At 43.1% G+C, this 15,523-nt stretch overlaps 1 protein-coding gene across 1 annotated transcript in view; it reads left to right on the forward strand.

The window, feature by feature from the left end:
* Positions 1–986: 986 nt before the first annotated feature.
* Positions 987–15,523, forward strand: part of MTMR7 (myotubularin related protein 7) — a 36,335-nt gene continuing 21,798 nt past the window's right edge. The window contains exons 1-3 of the mRNA XM_088524660.1: positions 987–1,056; positions 13,943–14,065; positions 15,134–15,296. Coding sequence (XP_088380786.1) covers positions 1,033–1,056; positions 13,943–14,065; positions 15,134–15,296 — 310 coding nt within the window. The 5' untranslated portion in view covers positions 987–1,032. The remainder of the gene's footprint in view (positions 1,057–13,942; positions 14,066–15,133; positions 15,297–15,523) is intronic.

Here is a 15,523-nt window from a genome sequence, read left to right on the forward strand (position 1 = left end):
ATATAGTTTATTCGTTATCATTGATTTATTAGCACCTCTAGTGATTTGTACATTGATGTAAATGCTGTCAAGTTTTAAGGTTTTTTTTATTACTGCTGTCAGTAGTGATTCTAAGCCAGGTAGAGGCACTAGTTTGTCATCTTTGCGCTGGTAAATGGGGGAAATCAGCTCTGCCCCATTTCTTCTCACTTCCAGAATGGGCCCAGGACTTGCATGAGGCAAGGCAGCGACGGGAGAAACAATTCCTGGTGCAAGACACAGCCTGATGTGTCACATAAACCCTTCCCTCATGCAAACGTGAAGATGTGCCAAAGCTGCCTGTCAAAATTGGAAATTACAAAGGGACACTGAAATTATACAGTTATATTATACATTTCTATCCTCAGATAGAAAATTGAGTGTTTGGGATGCAGCAAGTGCAGCATTTCTCTTTCGGATACTACGCATGCTGGGCCAGGGAACAAAGCAAAGAGGGGGGGTTGTCTCAGGCAGAGCTCCCCTTTATGCCTCTGATTTTTGCTGACAAACAAAAACAAAAAAACAAAAAGGCAGAATGATGCAATTTCAGAGCAGAGCGGCTTCTGCCTGTGTGCGCGCAAGGGGAGCCGGCAGGGCCGCAGAGGCCTGAGCGGGCCGGGCCCGGGGCCTGGCTGGGGCCGGGGCCGCTGCTGATGCCGGGGCCGGGGCCGGGGCCGGTGCCAGGACCGGTGCCAAGGCCGGAGCCGGTGCCGGTGCCGGAGCCGGTGCCAGGGCCGGTGTCGCTGCCGGTGCGGGCAGGCGCGGTGGCCTCGCCGCCGCAGGGAAGCGGGGCGGCTGCGGAGAGGCGGAGCCAGCGTGACCTGCGAGCATCCAAACACGGGCACGTTACCCGCTTTAGGGGATCATCCTTTTTCTCTTCCTCCCCGCACCAGAAAACGCTGGGAGAAATATATATATATACATATATATATATTTTAAAAAAGCTTTTTTATTTCTTCGCCCCCCGCGGTGCCCAGGTGCGGGGCCGCCTCCCTCCCTGCGGCGGGCGCCGCCATGGAGCACATCCGGATGCCCAAGGTGGGTCCCGGCGGGCGGGCGGACCGGGCCGGGACCGAAACCGGCACCGGGGCTGGGTCCGGAGCGGGTCCCGGGCCCTCCCTCCCCGCCAGAGCCCGCGGGGGGAACCAGGGGCCCTGCTGGCGACGGCCCCTCGGGGCGCCGCGGCCGCGGGGACACGCGAAGCCTCTGTTTATTAGCGTTTCCCCCTTACTCAAACGAAAAAATGTATGTATACACACATATATATACACGCATATATCTGTATGCATACATATATATGTATATACACGACTCTCTCAATCTAAATTCAGATTGAAAATCATGTAATCATAAAAAACAGACTGGAGCAATATGTTACTTTGAGGCAGGAGGAGGATGTACCCGTATTTATTCATTTATTTTTTGTTTACCTCAAAACAACACTTTAAAAAAGTTATTTGCGTGTCATCTGTGTATATATACTGTTTGCTGTTGATATCCAGGGTGCTGACATGTATTTGAGATAAGGGTCTCTTCTTGCTCCATCTAGGTCTTCTGATTTTTAGGTACTAAACGGGGGGCACATTAAGAAGTCAGTAATTTACGCTGCTGCCTCAGAAACTTTGCTTTATTCTTTTTTTTTTTCACCTTTCATAAATACTTTGTGCTTGCGTGAATGAAGAATATCATAATTTTGATATGGGAATATTAAGCATCTATTCTACCACAGGCAGGACCCCTGGTGCAATGGCCAGTGAAAGCTGTCTGAACAGATACCTGTGACTGTCAGCTGAAGAATGTTAAAACATGAAGGAGGAAAATGGAGAAAATAAATTAATACAGGAAAAAATATCCTTGAAAATAAATGCTTATATTTGCTTTGAATGGGAGGCCTCCACAAGCTGGCAATGGCAGTTTTCCATTGCCTTTTCTATGAGCAAGTCTGTAGGATTTTACTGCACAGTGAGAAAGGGCTGTGCCCTGTCAGACAGCTGGGGAAGGCGCCACGCTGCTGGCTCCAGACTGTTGCACTGGTTGGAAATCCAGCTCAGCGTGAGAGGATTCTGCAGTCCTGGTTCCTGGCATTCCCTCACACTGCCTCTCAGGAGCTATGATGGAGTCATCTCTCAATCAGTAGAACAGGGCAGGCAGTGTATCTATAAAGGCAGAATCTTTTTAAAGCTATAAACCTACAGATCAGAGAATCATTTAAAATCCACTATATAATGTTAAAAAAGCCCAGACAAACATACCTCAGTAGCAGAAATAGAAACCAATATTTCAATAGTTGTCTGTTACAGTGCCCAGCTGACAAAACTGCTTTTCTCCATTATTTTTTTAGTTGTATTCCTTAATCTTTCTGGACAAGCAGTAGTTAAATGCCTGTCACAGTATTTTATCTACAGAATGCAATAATATTCTATCAATATTATTGTTAGAATGCAGAATGCACATATGGTGCATGCTTATGCATACATAAAGATGCAGTAATGATGTTTTCGCAAGGTAAATGTCATCCTGTGCAAGAAGGTTATAATTAGAGTGCATTTCAGAGCAGCCAACAGTTACTCATTGCTAAACAACATTATATATAACTACAATGATCTTGTAAAAACAAGAAATGAATAAACTCCCTGTCTGCCATTAGTATGGATCCAGTATTGAGATAGTTTAGGATTACTGCCAGAACCTGAAATGTTCACTAAATTCACATTACCTTCAAAAACGTATGAGCAGTATGTCTGTGTAGACGAAAAGCCTGTTGTGTTAACACGTGTAGAGATGCACCTGACCATGGTCAGGGTGATGGATAAAGAGCTCTGAATAAAGGTCTTCTTCAAGGAGGGACTCCAAACATTGTTGTTAATCACTTACTTTACTTTATCTACCCACGTTCTATATTACTGGCTTTTATACACTGGCAGCAAGCCTACTGAATGCCATCTTCTAGGAAAAGATACATGAGATTTTTCCCTGGTGTAAAGACTGGCTTTGGCGGAGCCAGGCCAGGAATTCATTTGGCTCAGTATTTCTTGTTAACACAATCCTTGGGAGGGTTTGGGTTGTTCTAATGGGTTGTTGCTTTCATTTTTGTGCTGTTAAAGCTACCTCCTTTCTAGGATCCCTCTCTCAGGCAGAATTTAGGATATGTGCCCAGCTCTCATGAAAGACATTTCCTTTTGTTTTACACTTATTTTCTTTACATAATTCTTACCTTTCATTCAAAACTCCTTATAAAACGAACTGACTTTCCAAGTGTCTCTATGAGGAAAGACCCCAAACATGATTTGCACCCATGTGAACCTGGGTCAGTGCAAAGGCAGGGCCCGAACCCGCTTGGCCTGCACTTTTCTACCCTGTTGGGTGGCTGCGTCTCCCCCTTCAAGGTGGCATTTCTACCACTGCTTTCTGCTTGCCTCCTGTTGATAGCCGGTGGTATTGAGGTTGAGCCTAGCACGTTCAGGTTGCAATTGGGGTGAAAAGCTCCATTTTACTTCATGGAGTGGCAAGATGGCGGAGGTCATAGCGGGAGCTGACTGGGAATGTGCGCTGGGTTTCCCCTGTTGCTTGGGGAAGGGACTGCCACGGGCATTCAGGTTTACAATCCCTCCAGAGTCTCAGTGTCCAAACTGCAAGATTAGGCTAGCAACCCAATTACTAGCAGAAAGAAAAGATTTATTTTTTTTTCAAGAAATGTCTGTGCTTTTAGAAGTTAGTCAATAGGTGCATTTCATCAGCAACAGCCATCTAAGAACATCTAAGAACATCTTTCTTGATAGAAATGCTGGACTTATTTTGGGGCCAGACACTTCACATGATTTCAGAGATATCATTCAATTTAACTGGTTATATTCAAAGCAATCTGCCCTAATTCTTCTGGACACTTTTGGCTCAGATTTTGTGCATTATTAAATTTTACTTGTTAATAATCATACCTACAGGAATTGCATTTTCCATATGCAATTGGTTTTCTTTAGGTCTCATTTATTGCATTTTATGCTGAACTTTCATTACCAATGACAAATGTAATGTAGAGAGATTTGCAATATCTAAGTGGATTTAAAATCTTGGTTTGAAATTTGCTCCTAAAATACTGGTTTTGAATTAGTTTAGAGTCATCGAGGGACCCGCTTATTAGTGTCAGTTTGGATTTAAACTAAATCTTGTAACAGCCATTATTCTCAAAAGATTTAGTCAGAATTTGGCCAAAATGTCATGTAAATCATGGTTACTGTGCATTCATGATATCTTTAATTTAACTCCAACTCAGCTTAAGGCTCATTTATAGATAAGAGAATTTTGGTTCTTTAAACTTTCAGCAATATTTGATTGGAAGTCAGGACCACAGCCTGATTGCAGGACAGATCATCAACTTCTAAAATTGGTATTTATGGTTTACCTCACTCACAGATCATATTTTCTAAAGCTAACTTGACTGACCTACAATCCAGCTGGAAAATTCCCTTCTCAATCTCAGTTTTCTTATCAACTTTGTGCTTTAAGTCACTTAGCGTGTCTTTTTGGAACAGTATTGGAAGAGATCCAAGGCTGTCTTTGATTTGGGTGGGTTTCAAGATAGCCTCATGATTAGTGAAATTAAATTAACGCCTGCTAGAAAGAAATGTTGCTGTGCAATTCCAGGGGATCACATAGCCTGAATTTCTCCTCTGGTCTTTGCCTTCTTCCTCCTCCACACTGTGGTTTTAGTTTGGCTCATCCCCACTGCATGTATGTGAAGACCACGCAGTGGTTTTGCTGTGCTACATTAGACGGTTTTGGCTGTGGCTTAATTCCCTGAACAGTATTTCCTTATTCTTCTTCACCCATTTGGATGTTTCATTTCTTTTTCCCAGGCTTGTCATGTTATCACGTTGCTATTTTCCTTTTTTGAGAGTGTTTCTGCTGGACTCCACTTTCTTTCCATGCTGAAGCTCTCGCATTTATTACTTTCTAGAACTCACCAGGAACATTTCAATCACATTGCTTCAAATTGACACATTCTTGTCTGACAGACCAAAATGAGTCACGGCAACTATTGCTGTAGGTGACGTCCTGCCAAAGCATAAGCTGGACGCTGATGAAAACCAGCCAGTTTTCCGGGCTGTTGGGAGGCTTTTGGGAATCTGAGAATTGTCCTGCCTTCACGTCAGCCACAAAATGAGAAACTGGGGTTTTGGAGCTCCAGAGTCCTCAGGCAGGAATCCAGCCTGGAGCCCTGACCAGAGCCTGCCCCTGCTTCCTGGATCCGGGATGCTGAAGCCCCTGTCACGCAAACGGGGCCGGCGCACCTGGGAGCTGTGGGAGATTCGTGTTCAGTTGTGGATTTGGGAGCTTTGGCTTCTTCCGTGGAGCCATGATCCATCTGGCGAGATGTTTCTATCCTGAAGCCTGGGCACTGATGGAGCCTGTTGTCCGAAGGTCATTGAAAGCAATGAAAGAATCGCACTGCCTTTAAGAGGCTATGAATACTGCATTTTAGCCGCTGTGTTTTGGGGTCTATTTTCACTTGATTCTCTCTGTTTTACGTGAGCGTTTTAAAAGTTTTTGGTCTAGAAGTGGCAGCTTTTATTCTGAATGCCTTTTCACTTGTAACATCTGATTTCGTACATATACCTGTTCCCAGTATGCAATTTTATCTCAGCTTTGGCTGTAGTGTTAAAAGTAGTTAGCGGTTTCTGTGAATACCATGTTTTCCTGCACTATGGGAGTGGGAAGCTGCCTTCTCCCTTGTGAGATCCACATACTGACTCACAATATTAATTGAAAAGATAGTTTAAGTCTTTAGATTTCTAGCTGTTATTTTTTCCTCGTTTACTTTTCTATTCTAAATTGCTTTATAAAGCCCATGATATTTCCTCAATATTTCCTAATCTTGAAATGGGCGAATCTCTTCCTGAATTTTTAAGCTGGTCTTCCATATTTTCAATAATGTGATCTTTAGCAATGAGGCAGTTGGATAAAGTCATAAGAAAAGCTCTAGAAACATGAATAGCTGCAAATTTTAATTTGCTGTCTTGGCGCCCATGTCAAATCCAGTAATTATGAAAATTGTTGCACTTAGAAAATGACCCTGAAAATCATTAGAATAGCCTGTCTGCAGTGCATTCTTTGATTTGTGTTCATGCACGGTGAGGAGTCTGAGGCTGGAGTGGAGGATTTGGGAGGTTTGGCTTTGGAGCAGCCGAGGTGGGAATCTCTAGGCCTGCGGTTGTTGCACTGGAATGGGCCCTGTTTGATCTGTGCGAGTTATTGGTAACACAAAATTTTCTCCAACATTTTCTGCTCTGCATGGTAGCCCTGCTTGAAAAGAGACTGCTGAAGTGGGCGTAGGTTTGAATATATGAGGAGTTTTGGCAAACGTAAGATTTGCAGAGATGAGGAAGGTCGTTTTATCCTAAATTAAGGCTGTTTAGATATCGGTTTGAAGTGAATGAACAGAAAACTTACGAAGTTCCTCAGCTGGAGAGGAGAGATGTGTGTTACAGCGTTGACACCATATTGCCATGCTATATACATTTACACTCGTGCATTTGTTACACAACACCATTTTTCTTGAGTATTTTCAAGTGTTAAAATCCATCGGTGCCAAAGAAAGCATGACACCGAGCATAAGGTGTCTGCATTTGTATTTAATCATTTTGGTGTGCATAGGCCTGCTTTCTTGGCTTTGGTTCTTTCTTTTGACATTTGCAACCTTCTGACTGTGTTACAGATTGTGTATTATTTTACTGCTCTTGGGAAAGCTTTTAAAACAAGAAAAATAAAAAAGCTACATGGATCAACTGCAGTTTTCATGATTCTTATGAAGTAGAATGGAAACCACATTAAACGGCAACATCAGTTGACAATTCAGCTTCCCTTTCTTCTTGTTCCAAGATTACACAAACAGATCACTTACTGTATATTTCCTTTAATGAGCACAGCTTTATGCCATCTTCGTGCCAAAAAATAAGGAAAGAGACGATGACGGCGTTTGCTCGTCCGCGTGCTGGATTTTTTTCCCTGCCGGGAGTTACGCTGCGCGCGGATGGCCGGGTCACCCTGGCTGAAGCCAGCTCAGCTCTTCCCCTTGGCCGCGGCCCGTACCAGCTGCGCTGCTTTTCCTCCGTAGGCTCCGTCCCTTCCCGCGCTCTTGCAGTGCTCCGGCCGCGCTGTCAGCTCCCAGGACTTGCTTCTCCTCGCTCTTAGTCCTGGTCTTCACGTGCAAAGCAAGATAAAGCCCAAAGGAAAGCCGGCCCTTCTCGGACACGGACACCCCATGCAAACTAGGGAGGCAGCCCATGCTCCTCTCAGAGAAACGCCGAGGAGCAGGGCGGCTGAAATCCTCGTGTCAGCTCCCTCCTGGCTTGGGCTATCTCACTTTTTAGCCTCCAAGAACCACTGCAGCAATGTCCACCCGCTGCACAGTCACGTGCCAAGGTACTTCCACTGGTGCTGATACGTGATGTAATCCAGAATTTTGTTTTATGAGCAAATTCAGAGGTAGAAACCACTTGATGTCAATGGCTGTGGCCTCCAGGAGCAGAGACGTGGAGACGTTTGCCACTGAGGTTTCTCTGAGGCCTGTTTTTTCCCATTTTTACCCATCTGCCATACAGCAGATGTCTCCTCTTCCCACCCAAGTCTACATCCCCAAGCAAAGCTGATCTGGCATTTATCAGAAAGAGCCTTTCCATGTGGAATCACCAGCAGCATGAAAAGTAGTTCTTTCTGCATTTTTTAAAGATGTTTGAGTAAATCTTCGCCCTCACTTCTCTAATACGTGCACATCCCGTATTCAAGAAGCATTTAAAAACATGCCATGCAGCCAGAGGTTATTCAAAAAACAATCTGTACCAAAAGTTAAAACGTATGAGGGTACAGGGGTATTTTTAGGAAGAACATTTTGGCATGCCAGCCTTTCTCAACACTTTCAGGTCATATCTTTGCTCCTAGGTGGGAGCCCCAGTGAAACTGGTGGGAGTTGTGCCTGAGTAAAGCTTTGGCCCATGCTTTTCCCTAATATGACATCTTTTTCTTGAATGACCTCATGGCAACCTTGTTCATAAGTCATTTGTCATGTTTATTCTCCGAGCAAAAAGTGCCTTCCATCTGTTCTTAATTTGTGTTCCCTTTAACTTCTATTTTTGCCTACTTTTTTTTCCCCTCATCTGTGTTGCATTGAAAATAGAGTTTCTGGCCAGCTTTATTTATCCCCATGTAAGAGGCTGTAATCATTGAAATAAATCTCTTGGCAGTCTTTTCTTTAAGCCTAGACAACCACGGTCATCCGGCAAAAATAAATGGTGGGGGCAACAGCTTCAAATAAGCCATTAAAGCTTTTGCTTGGATGCCACTCTCCAGACGGGCTTGGTTAGTCCTTTCTTTTTGACTCTTTGAGCACGTCCAACTCTCAGCCTCACAGGCTGGTTTGGCTCCTTCTTATTCTTTATTTATTTCCTGCTCTGATCTGTCTCGGCAATTGCTTGTTTCAGGCAAAGTTTTTGAAATAGACAAACTCGGCTTCTTCCAAAGCACCTTTGCACCCCATGTTCCCCTCTTGTGGGAATTACCGTACTTTCCTCCCAAACCACTTATGGACACTGTTTGACTTGGCTTGCTTTATCTGAAGGGTGGGGAAGGAGAAAGAAGTCTCCTTCTCTGATTCCTTTAACCAGTAGAATGAAATCTAGCTAGCTTTATTTTGCTGTTTTTCTGTACCTAGGTGAAACACCCCACTTTTCCAGAAGGTTTGGTGCCCTGGAAATTAGGCAGCAGAAACCCAGGTGGGTCACAGGTGAAACTCGTGTGTGTCACCCTGAGGTTGTGCAGAGAGAGTTCAGAACCAGCTCCTGAGAGCTTAGAAAGCCAATTGCTCCTGAAGCCAAGTCACTGTAAATCAGAATTCAGCAGAGAACGGCCAAGGGCAGCACTGCTTATGGCCGGGGCAGGTCTGGATTCCCAACAGCTGCGTGAATTAGAGGAGGCTCCTCTCAGACTCACGAGTTTCGGTAGACAACCACACTGTACAACTACTTCCATGCTCTGAGCAAGCTCTGTCTTATATTTGGTAGGAAATTTCTGCAACAGGTTCATCCTATAAAAACGTCTATGCATATTATTGAGAAATGTAATACTGGTTTTAAGGGAGGGCTCTAGACTAAAGCCTCTTATCAGGTTAAAAAAACATTAGGATGGTGTGGATCTGTGGTTTGCACCCGTATTACAGCCTTACAGCAGCAATCCAGCACTGTGGTTTTGAATCCACTTAGAGTTTAGATTTCTGCCGTTCCTGAGTAGCTCCTGGGGCAAATTATTAGTAAATCTGTTTTCAAATAAGATTTGAAACAGATTTGCCAGTGGAAGAGCAGCTTTTTGTCTTGAAGAAAACATAGGGTCAAATCTCATAGATTAACTGTGCTGCAAAAGCATGACCTTCCTACAGATTGAAATTACAATTCTAAAGAGGAAAATTAAAACTTAAGCACTGTAGGGCTATAGTAGTGGGAAAAATGCAGTATCAGGACTCTAGTACTAACTATGCTTCTTAAGTGGGGGTGGTCCATGTGAAAAGCTGAAGAAGATCAAACAGGGCATGAAGGCAGGAAATGCAATAGCAGCAGGGGATATAATTTAATTAAAGGAGAATGGGTAAATGTGCCAGTGAATATGATGCTTAATGTTAGGTATCATATGTAAATGAATGTCTATGCGGAGGCTATTTGGTTATTTTACAAGAACAAAAGTAATTCTTGACTTGGTCTTAAGCAGTGATGGAAAGACCTGGTTCAAAATACAACTATTAAAGAACTTCTGTGTAATGATTCTGTATTCCTGAAATAGTAAAAAAGGAGAAAAAAGTCTCCCATGGCAATATTTAACTTCAAAGAGGGAACTACATAAAAATGTGAAAACTGTTTAAAAAGAAGGGCAGCCCAAAATTAAAATGTTTACAGAAGTCATGAAGATTGTTTAAATACGAGCCAACTTCCAGAAAAAGACTTTGGAAGACCAAAAAAAAGTTTGCATAGCTAAACAGCAGGGAGGAGGAGTAAGAGGATGTCTCTCATTAAAAAGTCTTCTTTTATTCTAAATAAAAGGGCTTCCTTCAAGTTGAAGTTGTGTCTAAATGACGAAAATAAAAATGAACATAAGTGAGTTAAATATATAAACACAATAAGGCAAGCCAAAAGAGATTTGGAAGAACAACCTGATAAAAGCATAAAAAGTTAAAAACTTGTAGCAATGCCTTTTTCGAACACAAGGAGAATCCTGACGGAAAACCTATAGGACCAGCAGATGATCAAAGTAGGAAAGGTAATTCGGGAGGTTCTCAGTCTGGCATATTTCTCTATAAGCAACTTATCAGGAGATTGGTCACCAAGAAAGTTCTAGCAGAAGAGGTTTCAGAAGAAACTGTGCATCATTAGGTAATGAACAATAAAGCAAATTACCAGGACCAGAGGTAGATTAAAGAACTAAAGCACAGAACTGACACGTGGGTAGCTGTGGTGTGTCCCAGTCCTAAAGAAAGGGAGGTGACCGGGATGAGACCTGATCTGAGGAAACTGGAGAAGCTGCAGCACCCTGCACACACCCTCCCCCATCCCTCTCTCCCTTCCTCCCTCCCTCCTATATCATCAGATTTACGGTTTAAGTATCACATAAAGGGGAAGAATGACATCGATTCTGTAGGGGAACACAGAACTTGTCAAATTTCTTTGAAGAAGCCACTGTGCATACGTTCAGTGGATGTATGGACCAGGGTGATCCAGTAGAGGCTAGTTTGGTCTTCCAGACTCTTCTGAGCATGATCTCTACCAAAGACATCCAGGGTCTTGAAGACACTTCAGTGTGATAGGGAATGCCTGAAGGGTCTCTCATTACTGACTAGCTGAAAGGTGAGGAACAAGCAGCACGACCCTCTGAACTGACCCTGCGCAGCTACTGCAGGTGCTTTCGAATGAAACAGGACTTACTGCCTACTTCTTATTGCAACCTTACTCACACTAACTCTTACTTTAAAAAAAAATCCAGAATCCTGTTTGTTAGCACTGGGGTCTGGCTGAACATTCAGCCCTGAGGCTGTGTCGTGCTGGACAAATGTCTGCTTTCCTTGTGTTTCGTGCCATAAATGACCCCAGCCTGTTGGGTGGCACGCGGGAGCGCTGAGCAGAGCCTGCACAGCAGAGCTGGCTGCGCTGCACTGGAGGTACCAGCTTTGTACAGGCAAACCTCATTTTATTGTTTTGTCTGTGGGTTCTTTTTAGAGGTTGGGCAGTGTCTCAGTCTTTGTCTTGTACCTCCTCTTTTGCTCGTTACTGAGTGTTTTCTGGGTTTATGCTGTGTTTCCTCCATTCCTCCTCATCCCAGTACGTGACCTCTGAAGTAGATGGTCCTGGGAAAAGCCTTTATTCATGCTTTCTAGCAGCTTTATTTTTGTTTTAAAAAGATTATAACTGGCCTTGAGGGAGAAGATTTGGTTTTACTAGCTGTTTGATTTTAAGCATTCTGCTATCAAACTGCCTTGCTTTGGTTTAAGGACTTCTCCGTTCCTATTTTTTAAAGTAGTTTAATGTGTTGGGAATTCCCATGGTAAACACCACATCTGAGATGCTGGCATCCTTCTGGTTGTCCTGTGTTTTCAGAGAATTACAGAGAATTGCTTCTGTGGAGGTTTGGGAGGACATATCCAGTGCTACGTCCCACCTCTGAGAGCATTTAGGAAAGTTCCTGTCAATTTAATGTGGAATTTCTGTGTTGTTAAAAATCAGACCATCCCTTTGCTTTTATTTATTTGTGCTTGTTGACCTCAACGCTGGTTTCCAAGAAGTTGGTGTGAACTTGTATTTAATTGAATGGAAAAATGATGTGGTCTTTGTCTTCTTTTTTTTCCCTCCTCTCTACCCCTTGCATTTTTGGAGCAACATTGAAGTCAATCCAGGAACTTCAAACACCAGGAACTTCAAACACCAGCATGGTCCCTTTGCTTCTAGCAAGAGCATATCTCTTGGACAGTTATGAGGCTAAAGTCCTGAATATGGCTGGAAATACCAAAAGACCAGTGAGTTTTGAGTGAGAAGGGGGTATAAGGAAGATGAACCAGTGTGTTGCAGCTCTGGGCACAGTGCCCGGGTCTGTGCTGCTGCCTACAAGAAGAGCACACGTTCTGCTACGACTGGAGCGTTACAAAACCAGGAGAGAGAGGCCATTTGGATAGTCCACTGTGATTCAGTGTCAGGGGCTATGAACTTCCCTGATTTGACTTGCTTGCACCAGCCATGTTTTTAGAAAAAAAAAATGCTAGTTTCATTTTTAAAATTGTTGCAATAGGAAACCCACCGGTGACTAATAGGAAACCTCAGTGGCTAATTATTGACTGGTTTAGCCATTTTTTACTCCATTTAATATGCACCTATTTGCCACAGTGCAGCAGAGGGACAGTGTCCATTTTACGTCCAACAAGGTGAAGCCTCACTCTGCTTAGCCCTTGGTTCCTGTTGAAGAGTGGCTGAAGTCACAAATTTCTGGAGCCGTCACTGCTGTCAGCCCTAATGAATGGGAGTGAAGAACAAATGCTGAAGCAATATGCTCTACCACTATGACATCCTACATTGTTATTATTGTTATTTTAATTCAGCATTGCTGGCATTGCTGATGGCTCTAGACAGGCCAGAAGCAACCATGTGAGCTGGCATTTTGCTGGATGCCAGGCCCCTACACAGGGTCTTGGTTGCTGAGATCAAAGGAGGTGCTTGAGCACAGAGAAGTGGTCTTTAGAGCGGGCTTCCTATTGCAGATTTTTGGCTGCAGAAGTAGCCCCAGAGGAAGAAGGGAAAGTGAAGGGATATCTGGAGATAGGTCACGCAATCTAACATTTTTTTCTTATATATAAATACATGATATTTATATCATATGGCACAAAAGAGAACTTACATGAGGAGCATCTTCTTTTCATAGTTTTTCATCCTGGAGCATTTCTGGGACAGATGGCTTTAGCTGTGCTTTTAAATACTATTATGTGTGGGATGGTTTGTTTGTTTGTTTTCTTTCAATACCGAGACAACTTTCCAGCATTATTTGCTTGAGCCTTGGCAATATTAATTTTGAGATATTCCCTTTTGTTCTTTTTTGTTTCTTTTTTAAGCCATTCTGCATTTTGTCTATAAACCAGCAATGACTTGGGCATTCCCTGCCATTGTCTGGGAGTGGGGTTGACTAGGTTGCTACTTTAATAGCACAAACCAAACCCGCTAGAAACCTTCAGCTTTCTATTTCTATTTCTATTTTCTATTTTCCCTTGTTTTCCTTCCCCAGGAATCTGGTTTGGAGCCTCATCATTTATGGCATTATATTTTGGGATATATTAGGCATATATTTTGGTATCTACATCTTTATATCTGTGCATGTGAACCTCCCTCTGAGAGCAGTGGGAACGTGCTTAAGGGAAGAGCACGTATCTGAGTCAGCTCTTCCCATTCTAAGAATCAGTATAAAAATTTTTATGGGACTCAAGACCACAAGTACAACTATTAGAGATATCACTAATGGATTCAGTGGTTTTTCTGGAAATATTCCAGCTTGTGATCTGTTTTTTTTTTTATCCTTGGATATAAGGAAAAGCTTTTCCATCATGAGGACAGTCCAGCAACCTGGTCCAGTCTCACGGCTGGCTCCACTCGAGCAGGAGGTTGGATGAGAGACTTCCCCAAAGTCCCCTCCGATCTGAATTATCCTGTGATTCTATCTTATGTTCTGTGGCTTATCAAAGCAGATTAACCTCTCATATATTTTTGTGTTGCTTAGATGGTAAGTGTTTATCTTAGCATTAATAAACTGATTGACTTTGTGATGGACAAAATGTGGATGGTGAGATCTCACTGTGTTAGATTATGACACAGGTAATTCTTTTTTTTTTTTCCTCCTCTGTTATCTCTTTGTTCAGGTGGAAAATGTTCGGTTACTTGATCGTGTATCCTCCAGAAAAGCCACCCTGGGCACCTTGTATTTGACAGCTACTCATGTCATATTTGTGGAAAATGCTTCTGAAACTCGTAAAGAAACCTGGGTAAGATTTTTTTTTTCCAGCTAACTGTAAGTGCAAGGAACTTAATTCAGAGTAATCTGAAAATAATTTGCAAAGAGTTGAAACATGACAAATTACACAGAGTCTTGTATAGCTTCAGCAAATCTGAAATTTCAGCTGAAGGCCTTTGCAGCTTGATAAATTTTGAAAATCTTTACTGGTTTCTGGACACTGCAACACAGTAAGAGGATTGCCAGGACAGTCACCACCAGGAAACCAGCCCTGAGTCGCTGAGGAGCTGCTCTTGTCAACTACAGCGCTGGGAGAAGCGAGGGGAAGCGCTGAGCGGCTCTAGCTGTGACCTGCTCCCCGCTTAGGCAGCTCCTGCCTCTTTGAAGCACCACCCGTGCTCCTACACTGATTTTTTCACGTGCACATAGTAGAGTTACCTGTTCTGGTGGACTTATCCCAGGGCATGTCTACCTCAGATGTTATATGCAAATATAGGTACAGATACAGCTCCAGAATAATCCTGCTTGTGACTCCTTATGTAGCTTAGTTATGAATCCTCTATCAGCTTTGCACTAATTATTGACTTCTGTCTTCTCCTGGTCCTACTATTCCCTGCTTGATTTTTATATGTTTCATCCCATTTGAAGCAATGTTGACAATTCTATCAGTACCACTGTTACGCCAATGAAGAGGCACAGTATTTGAGCCTGGAGACTTTGCCAACAGTTTTATGTAACTGATGCTGTTTCATCTTTTCACTGTAGAGACTGATGAAAAGAGCTCTTTCTCAGACAACCATTAGCTTACAGTAAAAAAAAAAAGAAAAGAAAAAAAAAAGAAAAACAGCTGGATAACGTCACTTGGCTAATATTTGATCAGCTGAAATGCTCCAGAAATGCTTCTTTGTGTGTAGATTTTGTATCAGGCACCTCTTGAGCCTGACACTGGAGGCAGGAACAGACCTATAAGAGCTGTGCGAGGATTTTCTGAAACACCAGGTGAAGCTATTGTGTCAGCCCCGGTAGACCGTTATAAATAATTATTTTTCACTGTTGAAGAGGTGAATCACTTGGCATAACCCCTCTCGATTCCTTTCAGGTTCTTCACAGCCAGATTTCCTCCATCGAGAAGCAGGCCACGACCGCCACCGGCTGCCCCTTGCTGATCCGCTGCAAGAACTTCCAGGTCATCCAGCTGGTCATCCCTCAGGAGCGAGACTGCCACGATGTTTACATCTCCCTGATACGTCTGGCACGACCAGGTATGGGGAGGAGGCCCCAGGGTCAATCTGCATCCTGCAGAGAGAGAATATAGTGAAAGAAATGCAGCTGCGGGAAGGTCATCTTCATCCTTTACATTTTAAGAAAACATAGAGATGTATTATCAGAACAAAAGTCTCTGAGCAGGAGGGAATATTAAAGTAATTCTTTATGGCACAATGAACAAAACAGAATGAAGAAAGGTTGTAACATTTATACAGCTTATAAT

This window comes from Tinamus guttatus, unplaced genomic scaffold (genome assembly GCF_059628265.1).
Source record: "Tinamus guttatus ecotype Peru unplaced genomic scaffold, ASM5962826v1 Tinamus_guttatus_pri_ptg000213l, whole genome shotgun sequence".
Classification (NCBI taxonomy): domain Eukaryota; kingdom Metazoa; phylum Chordata; class Aves; order Tinamiformes; family Tinamidae; genus Tinamus; species Tinamus guttatus.